The sequence below is a fragment of the Lepus europaeus genome, chromosome 16 (assembly GCF_033115175.1).
Source record: "Lepus europaeus isolate LE1 chromosome 16, mLepTim1.pri, whole genome shotgun sequence".
Classification (NCBI taxonomy): domain Eukaryota; kingdom Metazoa; phylum Chordata; class Mammalia; order Lagomorpha; family Leporidae; genus Lepus; species Lepus europaeus.
This window is the reverse complement of record NC_084842.1, coordinates 69,903,471-69,921,561: the sequence shown is the minus strand read 5'-3', so window position 1 is coordinate 69,921,561 and position 18,091 is coordinate 69,903,471. Positions and strand designations below refer to the sequence as shown.

General features: G+C 39.7%; 1 protein-coding gene and 1 pseudogene across 2 annotated transcripts in view; one reads left to right on the top strand and one right to left on the bottom strand.

Annotated features, from left to right (window-relative positions):
- The window catches only part of STIM2 (stromal interaction molecule 2), a 162,445-nt gene that overhangs the window by 85,700 nt on the left and 58,654 nt on the right, over positions 1-18,091 (top strand). For both annotated transcript variants that reach the window (XM_062213281.1, XM_062213282.1), the window contains exon 3: positions 10,420-10,534. In XM_062213281.1, the coding sequence (XP_062069265.1) occupies positions 10,420-10,534 (115 nt within the window). The remainder of the gene's footprint in view (positions 1-10,419; positions 10,535-18,091) is intronic.
- Positions 6,973-7,854, bottom strand: LOC133775323 (large ribosomal subunit protein uL18-like; annotated as a pseudogene).

Genomic DNA, 18,091 nt, shown 5'->3' with positions numbered 1-18,091 from the left:
TGGATAAATCAGGTGTTACTGATTACATAGGCTTTGTAAAAAATTGTAATTCATTAAAGTGAAGGTGACTAATTTTGGTTTAACAAAGGGCTGGTGACTTCTTAGAAGTTGAGTCTTTGATGAGTGGAAAATACATTTTAGCTTTTTTGAGAAGTAAAAGCAAGGAAAATTACAGAGAAAATAACAAATACAGAATGATGATAGATTATACCTATATGGTGGATACTAGATACAGCCTACTGAATTGATACAGTATAAGCTGTGCATTCATTTTGTATTTTGTAGAATATTTTCCATGATACCTTAATCTCCCAGTATCACTTTATCTTTATTTAGGATAGGAATATAAGAAGTAGAACCTATATTAAAATGTTGATTGTTAACATAAAGTTCATTTATTAGTGAGAACTAAATGTAATTTATTACAATTTTATTTACAGTGAAATAAATGTCACATTGTGGTTTGGAAATTGGTGTCGTGTTTTCTTTCCAAAGAAAGTCCTACTAACCCTTAATCAGTATGCCTAAGGAATAGTTCTCAGACAGACAGTTGCAGGTCTGTTTGTGTGAGTTCTACGCTAGGATCCCTCCGGCTTGCTTCAGCTCTTTATTGTTGAACTTGTATATGTGCATGTTCACTTAGGTGCTCATTTTTTAAAAATGATATTTATTTATTTGAAAGAATTACAGAGAAAGGGAGACACAGAGAAATCTTCCATACATTGATTGACTCCCCATGTGGGTGGTAATGGCCCAAGTATTTGAGTCATCCTCTATTGCCTTTCCTGGCACATTAACAGGGAGCTGGATCAGAAGAGGGGTAGCCGGGGCTAGAACCAGTGCCTATTAGGGATGCCGGCATTGTAGCCGGCAGCTTGACTCACTGTGCCACAACACTGTTGGTGCTCACATTGTAATGTTTAGGCATGTGTGTCTTCTTGGTCCTTCCTCTCATCTCCCTGATGGCAACCAATATTACTGCTCTTTTGGTTTTCTCCCATAACATTTTTTGTTAAAGCTTTATTTATTTATTTGAAAGTCATAGTTACACAGAGAGAGAAGGAGAGGCAGAGAGAGAGAGAGAGAGAGAGGTCTTCCATCTGCTGGGTAACTCCCCAGTTGGCCGCACTAGCTAGAGCTGTGCCGATCTGAAGCCAGGAGCCAGGAGCCTCCTCCAGGTCTTGCACTTGGGTGCAGGGGCCCAAGGATTTGGGCCATCTTCCACTGCTTTCCCATGCCACATCAGAGAGCTGGATTGGAAGTGGATCAGTCAGGACACGAACTGGCACCCATATGGGATGCCGGCACTGCAAGCAGACACTTTACCCGCTATACCACAGTGCCAGCCCTTAACTGGCATAATACATTTTCGTTATGTAAAAATGTGTCAATCTAGTTGAATTCTTAAGCTATTACAATAACAAATATTTCTAAATGAGTGTGTATTATAAATACACCATACTTTTCTTCGCAGTACTTGTAAGTGCTCACTATCCAATGAAATATCTCTGATATACTTCCACTGCTAGTACTCTACTACTAATGTGTTAAAACTCTAGTATAAATCAGTACCAGTGAAGCCATTTCATCATCGAAGTATTCAGACTAAATGAATGTTTGTTTCCATGACATGCAACAGCTTTCAGTCGATTCTGTTAGAAGTAAAAGCGTCTTAACTATGTAATTCCTGCCTTATTGGTATTCTCAGATCCACACAAGTTGCATATCTTTGGTACAAGTCCCTTTCTTTGTAGACATTTGTATCTTTCTCTTCAACAGTGAATTCACATTTCGAAGAAGTTTGAATGTGTTCCTTCCAAATTAATGTGTTGGAAACTTAATCCCCAGTGCAGGTGTTGGGAGGTGTTAGGTCTTCTAGTGTCTGTGCTCATGAATGGGTAAATGCTGCTTTCCACAGGAGAGGCTGCAGGAAGATGGCCCTCCCAGATGCCGCTGGCTTGATTGGGCACTTCCCAGTCTCCAGAACCAGGAGAACGGTACATTCTGTTCTTCATGAATGATTCAGGCTCAGATATTCTGTTGTAGCAGCACATAATGGGCTGACAAAGCTGTTCTTTAGATACGACGTCTTCTCTGATATTATACGCTAAAACTCCCGTAGTATCTGACCTAGTTTAGTTCCCTGTCGTTCTTGGGAGTTATCAGGCAATTGCCTTAGTGGATGTTAGGTAACACCATCGCATTTGGGTGGGAGTTAAGTGAGTGTGAAAATGTACATCAGAAGCTCTGATTGGTTTGTTTTTAAATGTTTTAAACATGTGAGAACCACCCAGAGTTTTCTTTTTAAAAGATTTTATTTATTTGAGAGGTAGAGTTACAAACAGTGAGAGGAAGAGACAGAGAGAAAGGTCTTCCTTCTGTTGGATCACTCCCCAAATAGCCGCAACGGCCAGAGCTGTACCGATCAGGAGCCAGGAGCCAGGAGCTTCCTCCCAGTCTTCCATGCGGGTGCAGGGGCCCAAGTACTTGGGCCATCCTCTACTGTCCCCCCCCCCAGCCCCCCCAGACCATAGCAGAGAGCTGGATCAGAAGAGCAGCCAGGACTAGAACCAGTGCCCGCATGGGATGCCGGCGCCACAGGTGGAGGATTAACCTACTGTGCCAGGGCACCCGGCCCCACCTAGAGTTTTAGTCATCATGAGAAAACATTTCAAACTGATGATGCTTGATAATGTTTTATTAAACATCAGATGCTATGTTATAAACATCTCTTTGTTTTTTTATTATTTGACAGATAGAGTTAGACAGTGAGAGAGAGAGACAGAGAGAAAAAAAGGCCGCCATGGCCGGAGCTATGCCCATCTGAAGCCAGGAGCCAGGTGCTTCCTCCTGGTCTCCCATGCGGGTGCATGGCCCAAGTACTTGGGCCATCCTCCACTGCCTTCCCCAGGCCACAGCAGAGAGCTGGACTGGAAGAGGAACAACTGGGACTAGAACCTGGCGCCCATATGAGATGCCAGCGCCGCAGCCGGAGGATTAACCAAGTGAGCCATGCGCCAGCCCAGCATCTCTTTGTTGTTAAGAATCAATGGATACTTTATTTTTAATTTTGCCATCACGGTGTCACAGTTTGTCTGATGTTCTCCTACTGGTGGAAGGTTTGGGTACTTAGAAAATTTTCATTATTGTTAATAACACTGCAAGAATACTCTTGAACTTCTTAGTTGTATGAATGTTGTTGTAAATTCCAAAAAGTGAAAATTCTGGGTTAAAGATGATGAACATTTACCATCTTAATTGAAAATGCTAAAGTTACCCTCCACAAAGGCTACATGTGTTTGTACTCCCACAGGTGTATGACTGTGCCACTTCCCACACCTTCTTTAGAAGGCATGTTTTGCTTTGTTTTCTAACATCTCTCTTGAGGTAACATAGACCTACTGTCAGCTGCACAGATTTTCCCACCTAGTTTTATTTCCAGTGATATTTATACCTTATGAGGATTCTGACTCCCATCTGGTATTATTTTTCTTCTGCTTTTCTAGAATTCCCTTGAACATTTCTAGCATTATAGGACTTCTGGTGCTTAATTATTTCCCTTTCTGTGAAATTTCATTTCACTTTTATTTTTGCCTTGTAAGAATTCTAGGTTGACAGTTTTTTCCTTTGCTTATCAAGTGTTTTCTGCATTGCATTTTATAATACTCTGCTTATTCCTGATTTTGAGCTTTTTGACTCTGATGTGCCTCAGTGTAGTTTCCATTGTTCTTTCCCTGGGATTGATTTATTGATGTGAGATCTGTGGGGTATAGCTTTAATGTGATTTGGAAAAATTTTGACTGTTTTTTCTTCAAGTATGTATATTTTATCTTCCTCTCTTCTGTCCTCAGGGACTTGAATTACACACAGGGAATAGATTGCTTGATATTATTCCGCAGTTCCCTTTTCACTTTGGACATCTTATTTTTTAAGAAGATTTATTTATTTAATTTGAAAAGCAGAGTTAGGAGAGAGAGAGAGAGAGAGAGAGAGAGAGAGAGAGAGAGAGAGAAATCTTCTATCCACTGGTTCACTCCCCAAATGGCCGCAAAGGCTGGGGCTGGACCAGGCTGGAGTCAAGAGCCAGGAGCTTCATCTAGGTCTCACCCATGGGCTGCAAGGGCCCAACCACTTGGACTATCTTCCACTGCTTTTCACAGGCCCTTAGCAGAGAGTTGGATTGGAAATATAGCAGCTGGACTCAAACTGGTGCCCATATGGGATGCTGGTGTTACAGACACAGGTTAACCTGCTGCACACCAGCCCCTACTTCGGATAACTTCTATTGCTTATTGTACTTAAGTGTGTTAATATTTTAGTCTGCTGTGTTCCATCATTAATCTTATTTAGTGTTTTTTTTCTCTTCTACATATTTATTCCAGTTTCTTGAACATAGAGAATATACTGATAATAACTTTTAGTATATTTGTTTACTAATTCTCTTTTTTGATTCATTTTGATTAACTAATTTTGTCTTCTGTTTTTCTGTAGCTGACTTAGCATGCCTCAGAGTTTTTCACTGGACTTCAGACATTGTTGATTCCACCTTACTAGGTGCTGGGTATTCTGTGTTCCTGTATTCTTAAGCTTTGTTCTAGGACTGGGTTGAGTTACTTGGAGACAGTTTAATCATTTTAGCTCGTACTTTTACAAGCTTTGTTAGGCGAGATCATTGTAGAGTTTAGTCTAGGGTTAGTGTTACTCAGTACAGAGACACAAACCTTCTTAATATTCTTAATATTAGTGGCCCACAGATTCCAAAGTTTTCCACTTGGGTTGGAACAGGCACTATTCCTTGCTGTGTGTAGCCATTGGTGAGTGTGGTGGCCTCCTCAGGTGTATCTGCTGATCAGTAGTCAGCTGAAGACTCAGGCAGCCCTTTCCAGATGTCCAGGGTTCTCACTCTGAGCCACACACTCTCCTCTGGGTCTTAGTCCTGTGATTTCTTTTCTTTCTTTTCTTTCTTTTTTGACAGGCAGAGTTAGTGAGAGAGAAAGGTCTTCCTTTTTCTGTTGGTTCACCCCCCAAGTGACCACCACGGCTGGTGCGTTGCGGCCGGCGCACCGCACTGATCCGAAGCCAGGAGCCAGGTGCTTCTCCTGGTCTCCCATGTGGGTGCAGGGCCCAAGCACTTGGGCCATTCTCCACTGCACTCCCGGGCCACAGCATAGAACTGGATTGGAAGAGAAGCAACCGGGACAGAATCTGGCGCCCCAACCGGGACTAGAACCCAGGGTGCTGGCGCCGCAGGCAGAGGATTAGCCTAGTGAGCCGCAGCACTGGCCAAGTCCTGTGATTTCTAGCACTCCTGGCCTTCCCAGACTCCGAGTTTCATTACTATCCTTTATTGCCCGATACTCAGTATCTTGAAAACCATAGTTTGTATGTATATATATATATATATATATATTTTTTTTTAAATGTATTTATTTCTTTGTTTTGGGTGCATTTTATTGTAAACCTCGTCCCTGTAACCTCATGTTTGCTGCAAATGCAAATTCTGACTTACTGAATTTTAGCAAGTGAACCACAGAGGATATTTCATTTGTTAAGTTAAATGCTCACTGGCTTATTCCATGTTGTATTGCTATAAGGAAATACCAGAACTGGGGAACTCAGAACCAATAAAAATGTACTTGGCTCACGGATTTGAAAGATGGGAAGTCCAAGTTTGAGAGGCGGACATCTGGTGAGGGCTTCTTCCTGTGTCATAACATAGCAGAAGGCATCACATGAGGTGGAGAGAGCAAGAGAAAGGACAAAAATACGTCCTTCCTAAGGACCCCACTCTTGATGGTGAACTCAAAGTCGCTATAACGTGGTAATCCATGTGAGGGGGTGGAGCCCTCATGGGCTGATCACCACTCAGAGGTCCTACTTTTTCAACACTATTGCACTGGAGATTCAGATTCCAACATTTGCACTTGAGTGGACACCTTGAAACTTAATGTGCGTATTCTTATCTTAATGTTAATTCTCAGTACCTTACCTAGAGTATTACTGGTGTTATACTCATTGTATATGATGCTAACTTATGTGAATGTGTGAGTATTGATCATGTGTGTAAGTTCATTGATGGCAGAAGGACACTGCAAGTAGGTGTTTGAGCAGTCAGAATTCTGAGGACAGAACCTAGTGGTAGATGTTGGCTGGACCCTAAGACTAAAGCTAGACTTGCTAGACTTTGATAGATGTGTAGTTACCGTTGTACCTTCTTGCTTTAATCCTAATAATAGCGATAGTCCCTCATTATATATTTGTAAAGCCGTGCTTTCTTATTTTATAAATCTCTGTAGCTTCATGAGATTGGTAGTTTTTACTTTTTAATTTCCAAATGAGAACAGAAAATAAGTCAGTTTGCCTAAGTGTCTGAACTCTTACTTTGGTGTTATTTTTAATGACGGTTCAGTACACTTGTTTTGGTTATTAGTGAAGACTGAGGGAATCATGGGTAATTTTGTTAGAGATATTTTGATTATAATCAACAATAATCTTGAAGGGCTTTACAAATTTTGTTGTAAATTAGTTGCTTGCATTTATCATCTCTCATAGGCCTGTCTGTTGACTGATGAGTCAATTGAATCAGTATTAAAAATAATGTTAAGATCTCTGGCTTTCTCAGGAAAAGGTTGTGATACAAGTTAGGTGGTATTGATAGTCATCATGAGGTCTCAACTCTGATCTGAGAGCAGCATCCTATTAATGGTTACTTTGAAGATTGGCTGATAAAAGTTTGGATGTTGGTAGCTCAGGGGATGGGATTAAGAGCTGAATTGGTGGTACAGCAGCAGAGTTACAGGGGAGGAGATGGGGCAGGAGTTAAAGTTATGCTAGTGTTAAAGGATAGAAACTGTTCACATTAACTTAAAGTTTTCTTTAACAGATTTTAAATGTTTGAATTCAGGATCTGAAGAAAGGTATTCAGATGTTTGGTTAATAAATTTATTGGAAAAATCTTCGTAGAAAGTTGGGTTAGCTCTCAGCAGCCTGCTTTTGAGCTCTGAAGAAGTTTGCTTTCTTTTGAGCTGCCTGATACTTCTTCTGGACAAGGGATGGTTTCATCTCTTTAACTTCTCTCATAGGCTTCTTCTCAGCCACTGGATCTCCAGTATGTCCACGTGGGCTTTTTTATACATCTCCTCCATCATTTCTGGAGTCACATTGCTCTTTATGTGTTGAGAGAATTGCTTCTTGTAAGCATCTCCATCTTCTTCCATTAGGTAATGCGCATAATCTACAATGTTCTGCCCCGTGAAGTGCTTGCCATGCACTCTGCATTAAACTCCATGCTTTCAGAATGGTAACCAGGGAGTAGTGTGGTGCTGTGAGGGATAGACAAGCCTCCATCCACAGCTCCCTTCAGCGCTCCAACAACTCTATTGCCAGTAGTAGTTCTGGCAAGGCCTGCATCCAGATAGTGGGTGAAGGCACCAGGTTGACCATCAGTGCTTTCCATATTGGATTCATCTCCAGTCACCTCCACTCGGCCTTCATAGATCTTGTCTGTGCCAGACCTACTGAGAAGCCTGCGAGCTGGCAGCAGGCTAGTACAATATGCTGCAGCATCATTGGTCAGGCCAGCTTTCACACTAGAGTTTGGTCATTCTAATGCATAAGATGTGCAGGTTATCATACCCTCTTCTGTACACAGCACATAAACAATCAGACAAATGTATCTCTGTTAGTTACGTGATCTATCATTCCGTATTTGGATGCACTGCACTTAATTTTATCCTGGATCATCAAGTGTTTCCTAGCACAGTAATCAGCTTTATCCTCTCCTCATCATCTTTTATGTTTCACTTGTTATCTCTTAAAGCAAGCCTTGTTTTAGATGACTTTAACAAACCCCATCCTGCAGAACAGAGACCTGCATCACAGCTCGACACAAACTTACCTTTATTTCTATGTTTGGTGAAAATGTATTTCACTTTGCCTGTGTTCTCCTGTACTTAGTGTCAGTGTCTTTGTCTATCTTGCATGCTAAGATCAAAATTATTAAAACAGGGAACATGTAAGTACCAGCGGCCCTTATCTCTAAGCCAGTTATGGCATCTGGGGTGGTGCGTGTCAGTCTGATATTGCTATCCTTGTAGATTGAATTCTCAGATCAGAGGTTGTTAGCTGGTATCTTCTAGAATCTTGGTCAATCTTCACTCATTTCACACTATGATAGAGTGAACAAATCAAGGTAAAAATTTAACTTGTTTCACAATTAAATGATTTGCCAAAAAATTTAAATACTTCTATATGTCAAGCACTGCTTTTTTTATGCTTCTTGTGAAATAAATCACTGAATCCTCACAGTTTGAAGGTTAGCGTTTTGCAAGTAAGAAAACTGAAGTACAGAGAGTAATGTAGTTTACTGAAGTCAGAGAAGAGATTTGGATTATCTGTGTAGCCTGGAGACCAAGTGTGTGCTGTTTGATGTCGCAGTTTTAGGTTGGAGAGAGCCACATATGCAATTTGTGCTTTACCAGCATGATGTCGCTTCTCTGAGTTTGGGAGTCAGTGCATTTTTACAGAACATCCAGCTTGGTCCAGAGGTGAAGATTTCAAATTTTCAAATTTACTTCAAATATTATATCTCTTTTCCAGTAGTTATATGAAATAAAATAAATTGCTAATTCTCAATCCTTAGTTTTTCATCGTTAAAAGTGAGAATGGGGCTGGCGCTGTGGCATAGTAGGCTAAGCCTCTGCCTGTGGCTCCAGTATCCCATACAGGTGCTGGTTCATGTCCTGCCTGCTCCTCTTCCATCCAGCTTTCTGCTATAGCCTGGGAAAGCAGAGGAAGATGGCCCAAGTCTTTGGGCTCCTGTACCCGCCCAGGAGACCCCGAAGAAGCTCCTGGCTTCATATCGGCCCAGCTCTGGCCATTGTGGCCATTTAGGGAGTGAACCAGTGGATGAAAGACCTTTCTGTCTGTCTTTCCCTCTGTCTGTAACTCTACCTCTCAAATAAATAAATAAAATTAAAAAAAAAAATGAGAATGACAGTACTTTCCTTGATGTGCATTCCTTTCTCTTTCTCTGAAACATCACACTAAGCTGTGTTAGTAGTATTTTCAGGGCAGGAAGACCCTGCAGTTGTTGGTAAAGAACTCATCTGCCTTAACTGCCTCAGGTCTAGACTTTTCATGACAGTTGTCCTTTGGCAAAGTCTGCTTACCTTGCAGTGAAGAAGCAGGGTCTCCTCTCCACCTCTGTATTAACATTTTATTTCAGAGTATCTGAACTGTTACTAGTATCAGGCAGTCTTCCCTTTTTAAAGTTTCATATTCTCCAAAATGTGTGTTAAATGTGCCTATTCTAGTCCGAGGGAAGCTCCTTTATTCACATTTTAAACTGCGACAGTAACATAATGTTGACACATTATAAAAAAAAAAAAATCCTTCAGGGACCATTCTTGTTCGCACCCTTGTGGATATCCACCTACGGAGAGGCTCAAGTCTTTTGTACAAAATGGCGTAGTGTTTGCATATAACCTGTGTCCATCCACGCATGTGCTTGAAATAATACGTAGATTACGTATACCTAGTACAATGGAAATGCTTTGTAAATAGCTGTTGCACTGTTTTGTTCAGGGAATAAAGATAAAAGAAAGTCCATACATTTTTAGGAAGGATGGGATTTTTTGTTTTGAGTGTTTTAGATCTGTGGTTGGTTGAATCCCTGGGTGTGGAATCCACAAATACACAGTGCTGACTATATAAAAATTGCTCCAAGTATTTTTATTGTCTGGCACTTTAATACATCCTACGCATGCATTTTAATTTGATCTTCATAACTGTGGTAAGCAGTTTCATTTTCCTCATTGTGCAGATGGGAAATATGCGGCTACAGAGAGGTTAAGCTTCTGGCAAAGGCATCACTATTTAAGTAGTTTTTGTTTGTCAGACTACAGACTTTGAGTGCTTAATGTTGGTGATAAATGACTTCTCCTGGGTATTAAGGTCTTAAATTGGGTATTTTAAAATAAAATGGGAAATACGAATGTAAATCTTGAAAATCAGAATCAAAATTGTGTAGCCCAGGCCTCCCAAGGAACTAAAACTGGAAAGCCATCAAGAACCGAGAGAGTATTGGCACTTGGCACTGCTTGGGACGCCAGACTATGTTCCCCACTCCAGTTCCTTGTTGATGCCGGTGTGTAGATGCATTTGTTATCTAACTTTAAGCAGTGCCTGGTAAGTAATAACATCGAATAAGTGCTTGTACAGCTGCTCTTATCAACATTGTGATTAGTAGTAGAAGGCATCTCATTAAATACATTTTACAAATATATAAGAATAGTGTGACTATAAAATACCAAAAATATACCAGTTAGTATCTGAAAATAGTTGCCCTCTAGTCATTGTTTTATTAAGACTAAATTAGTGAATTTAAGTCTATTTAACTCAATGTTTTCTCCTCCATAGTTTATCAGAGAAGATATGAAATACAAAGATGCTACTAATAAACACAGCCATCTGCACAGGGAGGATAAGCATATAACTGTGGAGGACTTATGGAAACAATGGAAAACATCAGAAGGTAAGACTGTTTTTGTGATTTAGGGTCCCTTGCTTTCTGTACTTTTGTCCCACTCCAGCCATTGTTAACTCATTAATTGCTGGAATGATTTTACCATTATAATTTAGAAACAATTTTTCTGTGTTTAGCTTTGAAAGGTGATTTTTATCTTTCTTAGATTCCTTAAGCATCAGATAATTTGGCACCTTATACCAGGTACTTACACTAGATGTCTGAGAGCTTAAAGGTGTGAATCATTGTCTCAGCGTTTAAATGTGATTATTGTAAAAGATTTAATCAAATAGACTTATAGAAACCCAGTTTTCTTTTTAGTTGTAGAGCATAGTTTCTTAAGTCTTTAGAAGGCCAGAACTTTTGAACTTTTCCTTAAGTAAGTTCTTTTTGGAATTTTCTAATATAGTAGCCCACTTTTATATGATATGCTCTAAGACCCAAGTAGATGCTGGATTGCACATTGTATGTACAGTTTTTTTCCTGTACATACATACTGATTACCAGAAAATTTAATTTATAAATTGGGCGCAAAAAGAGATTAGGAACAACAATTAAGCAAATAGAACATAACAGTACACTGTAGTAAAATTTACGTGCACGTGGCCTCTCCTGTCTTTACTGCCACGGGGCAGGTAGCACATACAGTGTGGCACAGGACAGAGGGATGAATCATGCCGTGAGCAGAATGGTACGCAGTTTCATCATGCAACTCAAATGGCGACTGAACACTTACAAAGTTTTTACTTCTGGACTGATCTGGGATTTTCAGATCAGGCATGATTGTGGATATCTGACACCGTGGGAAGTGAAACTGTAGATAATGGGGATCTACCATAATTGCGTGACAAAACTGTGTTGCTTGTATTTATCCCTTTTTCTACCTTTAAGTTCTCAAGTTATCTGTGAACGGTAGTCTTTTAGGACAGGAAAAGTCTGTGATCTGAAAACTTGGTCCCTAAAACTAGGAAGCTACTAAAAAAAAAAAAACCTATTTATTTATTTTTTTGAGTAACATTGTCAGCCATAATGTCTTTTTTCCTAAGGTTTCTATTCTTTTATGTAAGTCACGAAATTATTTGTAGCATATATTTTTCTCTGCAAATTTGAATAATGAAATAAAATTAAAAGGAAGCTGGTGCAGATTACCAAGTAGGAATGTGAAGAAATAGTAAAATTTACTAGGCTGTCAGTGGTAACATTTGAAAAAGGAAAAATATAGAAAACTATCCTACCAATATGCAATATTTCCTTAATATAGAAGAGGTTTGTGGCTTGTTGACACATTTTTAAAAAGAGGCATCTGTTGAAATATACCAGGAAAGAGAAATAAGATGACAAAGAAAAAGCACTGGATCAAAGTTGTAGACTTAAAAACCTTCTTTATTTCCCCTCTTCAACACCATTTAAAAATAATAGACTCTGATAAGAATATAAGTAAGAGTATCAATTTCACAGGGAAAAGAGAGTGTGAAAACAGTCTTAATTTATTCATGAGAAATATCTCAGCAATATGTAGCTATTACCAAAGGGATTCCATTATAGATTCTATTGCTACTAGTATATATATATATATATATATATATATATATATATACAAACATATACATAACATATATATATGTGTGTGTGTGTATATATATATATATATATATATATATATATATATATATAAAGATTTGGGTATATGGTACATTGAGTGGAACTCATTTGGCTATGTGTGAAGAAAGATGTATTTGACCCCTGAATTCAAATGCTGCCACTGTGCTTCAGTCACCAGCATTTCTTGCCAGGATAATTGCAGTAGCCACCTAATGGTTCACCCTGCTGTAGTCAATTATTTTCTAGCACAGTAACCTATTTAAAGTATAAATCTGATCTGATCAGTGCTCTGTAGTGGCTCAGAGTAAAAGCTGAAATTATTGCAGAGACCTGTAAACCTCTGCTTGACCACCCTGCCCCTGTCATCTCTCTTACAGGCCCCTTTGCTCCATCCATCTCCCTCCCTCACTGTGCTCCATCCAAGCTGGACCTTTTGCTGTACCACAAATGCAGGAGCTCCTGGCTAACTCCCTTAGCCCCTCTGATCACCCAGCTTCAAACTGCAAGCACTCTCGATCCTTCCTGGCCCACACTTCCCTTTCCCCATGTTATTTAGTATCTTCTAAGCTATTGTAGAATTGACTTATTATGTTTCAGTGCCTCACATCTCTCTCTTCTGCCCCTAAGAGTGTCAGCTTCAGAGAGTTGCAGGTCTTTGTATATTTTGTTCATTAATGTACCCCAAACTGGGGGAGGGGGCTCTACCCTCACTTCCATTTTGGGGTTTCCCACCCCAGTGACTTTGATGAGATCTTTTATAATCTGTGAGAACGTTTGTTTGTTTATTGTGTTTTAGTTTACAGCATTTCCAAGTTGAATAGCTTCTTAGCCCTCTTTTTCCTTAGCTTGACCCTCTAAAATCTTAACCTTATGATAGGGTTTCCCCCTAAATCCAGCCAGTTGGCCAAATCCAGTATTCCATTTAAGCTTGGAAGGTGGTCAGGGATGGGAGCGGTTGTCAGAGGGCTCCTATTAACACAGCTGCTTAGGAGAGAAGAGAAGGAAGAGTGGAGTGATGCAGACATTCACTGGAATGGTGACCTAATTGATTTTCTTAACCTATCAGACTCTTTATTGAGGGTGGGGCGTTATTGCTGGAGTAGTGGTTTTGAAATCCTTGTTTGACGAACCTCAGGGTTCCTGGAAGTGTCCCAGGCACAGGGCCTGCTGAATCTGCAGAGTTCTGCTTTTGTCTGTTGTTTTGTTTCTATTTAAGATTTCTCTTGGGAAACAGAATGGTTCTTCTGAAAATATTTGAAAACGGTTGCAGTAGTTATTAGAATATGCCTCCACAATAATATATAATTTAAGGTTGTTTAGCTGAATATGTACAAAAATGTGTGCATGTATATGTGTGTATATGCACATAATGAAATGAAATGAATACTTGTATAAACATGTGTAGGTACACATATGTGTATGCGTGTATACACACACGAACATGTAGTCTCATTCTTTGTCCATCGTTGTCGTGTCTCCTGTGCCTAGAATAGGGTCTTATTTACTCAGGTTTTTTGAGTACAGGCAATTTTGTTGCAATGCATTACATGTATTCCTGAAAAACTTACATTTTGTAAACTTAAAAATGACAGTTTAGGAGAAATGGGGTTGAAGCAAACTACTTAAAATCTGCAGTTTTAACCAGAGTAGCAGCTGTACTAATAAAAATACTAGCAGAGGTATAAGAAATTTTAAAATTTCTAATCAATAAATAGTATAGTAGATATAGTAATTATCTTGAAAAAGAAGGGAAGCTAACTTATTGGAAGGTATTAGGTAGGTTTAAGATTGCTAAAAATGAAGAGAAAGACAAAGCACATGGAGATGACAACTGAGCAGCAAGCATTTCCAAGACAGGTTGTGTCCAAATTGAGCTAAGAGGAAGAAGGAGGGGTGGATGGATGTGATATTCACAGCTTGCTGTGGTGGGGTTAGTACTGCAGTTATTTTGTGATGTGAAATCATAATGTGCTTGGAAAACTCACTTATGAAATGATATGACTTTTTTATTAATATTAGTGGGACCCGTAACTAGCAGGTTTACAAAAGCTAATTCACACTACAGAAGCATATGCAGAATAGACTGTGTGCCTATTATTTGTTAAGCAGGAATTGCACTGGATCCTAGGTATTAAAGATAAATTGAACATGGGCCTGGGGTATGTAGTACAAGTATCTGAGTAGAAAAGACAAAGTAAGCATAAACTTAAAATATACGGTGGTGAGTCTTAAAATGAAAGTAAGTTCAGGGTATGATAGGATTATACAGAGGTGGTGTTTGGGATGGGCTGTGAAGGTAGATCAGGAGTTCTGGAAGCAGATAAGGAAATGGTAACTCCTTTATTCTCCTCCCTCTCTTTCTTCCCTCCATTTTGTTCTTTCCTTCTTCCTCCTCCTCTCACTGTTGCTCTTGATTTGTTTTATTCATTTAAAAGACAGAATGACAGAGAAAGGGAGAGACAGAGAAGGAGGTCCTCCATCCACTGGTTGACTTCCTAAATGGCCACAGTAGCCAGGGCTGGATCAGGCTCAAGACAGGATCCTGGTGCTCCATAAGGGTCTCCCACATGGATGGCAGGGGCCCAAGCTCTTGGGCCATCTTCTGCTGCTTTCCCAGGTGCATTAGGAGGAAGCCAAATTGGAAGTGGAGCAGCCGGGACTCAGAACTTTGCTGCTGTGGTGACTTGACCTGCTGAGCCACAATGTCAGCCCCATTGTTTTTCTTCAGTTACTTGAAAATTTGCTACAAGTGGAGGTGGCATGCTATAGATATGTGTGTGGGCTTTGAAACTGTGCAACTTTAAATCCTGGTTCTTCTTTTTATTAATGTGAACACATTTAAAAATTCACTTCTAAGGTGTAATTCTTATTTGATAGAAATGAATACTGTATAAAAGTAGCTGGTGTAATTCCTGGCAACATCTAGTAGGTACTTGGTAAATGTTGACTTCTCTTTGTAATAATGCTGAGTAAACATGGTCCACTGTATTTAAAGTTTTGCAGCATTTTTGATAAAGTCTTATAATATTCATCAATGAAATGAACAGATTAGGCTATGTACTACCATGATCATGTGCAGATATCTGAATGGTAAAATGTACCCAAGAGTTGCTAGCTGGGGACAAGTAAAAATGCATTATGTGGAAGTTGATTCTGACTACAAGTAGGAAAATTTCAGCAATGACTTAAATGTAGTTTTTTGTTTGTGTAGAGACTATTTGGTCAAGTTGTACATGGCAACAGTCCGATGACAATGAAAACCATCTTAAAAGCTGATATTAGATTTCAGATACGTTTTGATAAACTGGGTAGTTTTTTTATTTTTTAAAATTTATTTATTTATTTGAAAGGCAGAGTTACATACAGGCAGAGGCAGAGAGTGTGAAAGGTCTTCCATCTGCTGGTTCACTCCCCAGTTGGCTGCAATGGACGGAGCTGCACTGATCCAAAGCCAGGAGCTTTTTCTGGGTGTCCCACATGGGTGCAGGGGCCAAGGACTGGGGCCATCTTCCGCTGCTTTCCTGGACCATATCAGAGAGCTGGATAAGAAGTGGAGCAGCCATGACTCGAACCTGTGCCCAAATGGGATGCTGGCAATATAGGCGGCAGCTTTACCCGCTACGCCACAGTGCTGTCCCCTACACTGAGTAATTTCTGAGAATTGCTGGATATAATTAAATGGTAGCCAGGTACTTAATCAAGGAGAGCGTAGATAGAAAATTATTGTTTACATATAAGATTTAGGGATTAGAATATCTTAACAATTAATTAAGCAATACGCTGTTTTTAAAATGAAAACTCACTAGGTAGTTAATGTAATGTGACAGCCACGAGGTAATCTTTTCGTCTTGCTCAATATGGATCTTATTGTACCTAAGAGCACCATATAATTTTGGGCTTTCCAAATTGAATAGTCATTTGGAAATTTACGAAACATTTTAATTCATTTTAAATAATTAGATATTTAAAAGAACAGACAAAGGCATTTAGTAGTTTCCAGTGTTAAGCCCAACAGTGAGAAAATGAACAAGTCTGTTTTTTTTTTTTTTTCCCCTGTTTAGGTAGGACAGCAAAAATACAATATAAATGTAAATGTAGTAAAGGCAGAAATCCACATCTGAATTCAGCTGTTAAGTTTCTAAACCTATAGGGGATTATCAATAATTCCTATATAGAGATCCTTTATATAAAGTTCTTCTGGATGTGAAAGTATAAGTGGATTTCTAAAAGTTGGTAAAATCTACCAGCTTTTGATGGTGTATGCTGTTGGTTACAGTAAAACTGGAGTGAAAAAAAAAGTGTAAATGAAAAAATATCAGTGCATGTTGTTTAGATATTATTGGAAGAGTAACTCAGAGTGGAGGCCTTGCTGATAGTGAGGTAACGTTATCTTTCTGATATCTCTCAACAACAGAATATTTCTTTGTGTGCTGACAATATGCATGGTAGTCAGTGGTAGGGTACAGGAAATACAAAATATGGCCTTTCCTCCCAAGGAACTTGACAGTAATTTGCATGTAAACAGGTACAATGTTAAATAGCAGTGCAAGGAGATTTGGTTAAATACTGTGTAAGTGGTTCTAATATAGGAATTTAAGAGAAAGGCTAGATTTGTCATGGAGAAATTTTCATTTGGGAGATGCATCCTCAGTGAGATTTTGAAAGCAGAAATTTTCATAGAAATGAGAAAGAGAGGGCTGTATGGGTTAGCTCTTTAAAATAAAAAAATGAATAGGTGCAATTCCAGACTTTTATGCGCTAAATTACTCAAATAATAAAGCTTATGAGCCAGACTTTTTCTTTTTAAGATTTATTTATTTGAAAGGCAGAGTTAGAGAGAGGGAGAGAGATCTTTCATCTACTGGTTCTCTCTCTAAATGGCTGCAGCAGCCAGAGCTGGGCCAGGCCAAAACCAATATCCTGAACCTCCGTCTGGCTCTCATGGGTTGTGGCTGGGACCCAAGTACTTGGGCCATCTTCTGCCATCTTCCAAGGCACATTAGCAGGGAGCTGGATGACCGGTAGAGTAGCCAGGACTGTTAGCAGCAGTGTGACATGGAATGCTGGCGTAACTGGTAGCAACTTAACTCGTTGCACCACAATGCTAGCCCTAGAAACCAGATATATTAAAAAATTTGGACTATGTGAAGTAATAATGACCACTGTTTCAATATTTGCCTTGCCGTTGACGTGTAGTGTTTAACTTGTATGTGTCTTAGTTACGTCCTCTGTTAAATGCGTGCAAAAGTTTCCTACCACATCAGATTATTGAGAATGAAATGAATTTATACATGTAAAGGGCTTGGAGCTGCATCTAGCACGAGGCAGGTGCTCAGTGAGTATCTGTTGTTATTACTGCTTTAGCAAGGCAGCTGTGACCGCGGCACGCTTATACAATGTTGGAGAATGGGAATGCTGAAAGAAGCATCTGAGAAGGCGAATAGAGGGAGAGAGGGAGACCAAACCATAGTGAAAGGGCCATTTAAACCTGATAAGCTGGCTCCTAAAGTGGCAAATTCGATGCCCCTCATACACCAGTGCCTGCCAGTCTGTGTGGTTGCCTGGAATGCGTATTTAAGGGAGCTTGGTCTTGGTAGCAAAGAAGAATATTGTAGAAATTATTGATTAGAACTATTTGTACTGTGTGTTAAGTGATTGTGGTTTGCTCTTTAGCATTTTTATCATCACTGCACTGAGGAGTTACTGCAGCATCTTGGCTTAGAAAATCTTGTACTATAGATTATGGGAAGGTGAATTCACGTTGGCAGGAAGATTAGCATTGAGATTAATGTGGATTGGTTCACTACCCAAAGGCCAAAATGGCTGGGACCCAGCAGCCAGGAACTCAGTCTGTGTTTCCTCTGTGGGTGGCAGGGACAGAACTACTTAAGCTATCACTTACCACCTCTCTGGGGTCACATTAGGAGGAAGCTGCAGTTGTAAGAGCTGGGATGCAGGTGTCGC